Source organism: Penaeus monodon, chromosome 32 (genome assembly GCF_015228065.2).
Source record: "Penaeus monodon isolate SGIC_2016 chromosome 32, NSTDA_Pmon_1, whole genome shotgun sequence".
In the NCBI taxonomy this organism is placed as follows: domain Eukaryota; kingdom Metazoa; phylum Arthropoda; class Malacostraca; order Decapoda; family Penaeidae; genus Penaeus; species Penaeus monodon.
The window spans coordinates 6,549,860-6,550,197 of record NC_051417.1 but is presented as its reverse complement, the minus strand read 5'-3'; the positions used below and the strand labels follow the sequence as shown (position 1 = coordinate 6,550,197).

Sequence of the window (338 nt, the reverse complement as noted above, 5' to 3'; positions counted from 1 at the left end):
TTAGTAATGATTCCTTTTTGTTAATATAAAAAATATTAATGTTATGAGTTTACTTTATTTACACTTGAAAGATTTATTTAGCTGGTTAATTATTATTATTTTTTTACTTCACATGTTATAAGCAAACAAATAACACTGAAACCTTCCACTACAGGCGCTGCCCTCAGTGCCCGCCCCGACGCCGTCAGAGTAAGACCTCGCCCTGTGCTTTGCCTTTAGTTCTGGTGTTGGATAAGCGGATGGAATACTTTATGACAAATGCCACTGTTATTAACTAATGGATATTCATATGACATGTTTTGCAGGAGAAGCGCGGCTTCACTGGCGGCGCTGGTTAT

The 338-nt window shown here is 37.9% G+C and overlaps 1 protein-coding gene across 1 annotated transcript in view; it reads left to right on the top strand.

Moving 5' to 3' along the window:
* LOC119593526 (antifreeze protein Maxi-like) overlaps nucleotides 1-338 on the top strand; it is a 6,757-nt gene that overhangs the window by 5,653 nt on the left and 766 nt on the right. The window contains exon 3 of the mRNA XM_037942487.1: nucleotides 155-189. Coding sequence (XP_037798415.1) covers nucleotides 155-189 — 35 coding nt within the window. The remainder of the gene's footprint in view (nucleotides 1-154; nucleotides 190-338) is intronic.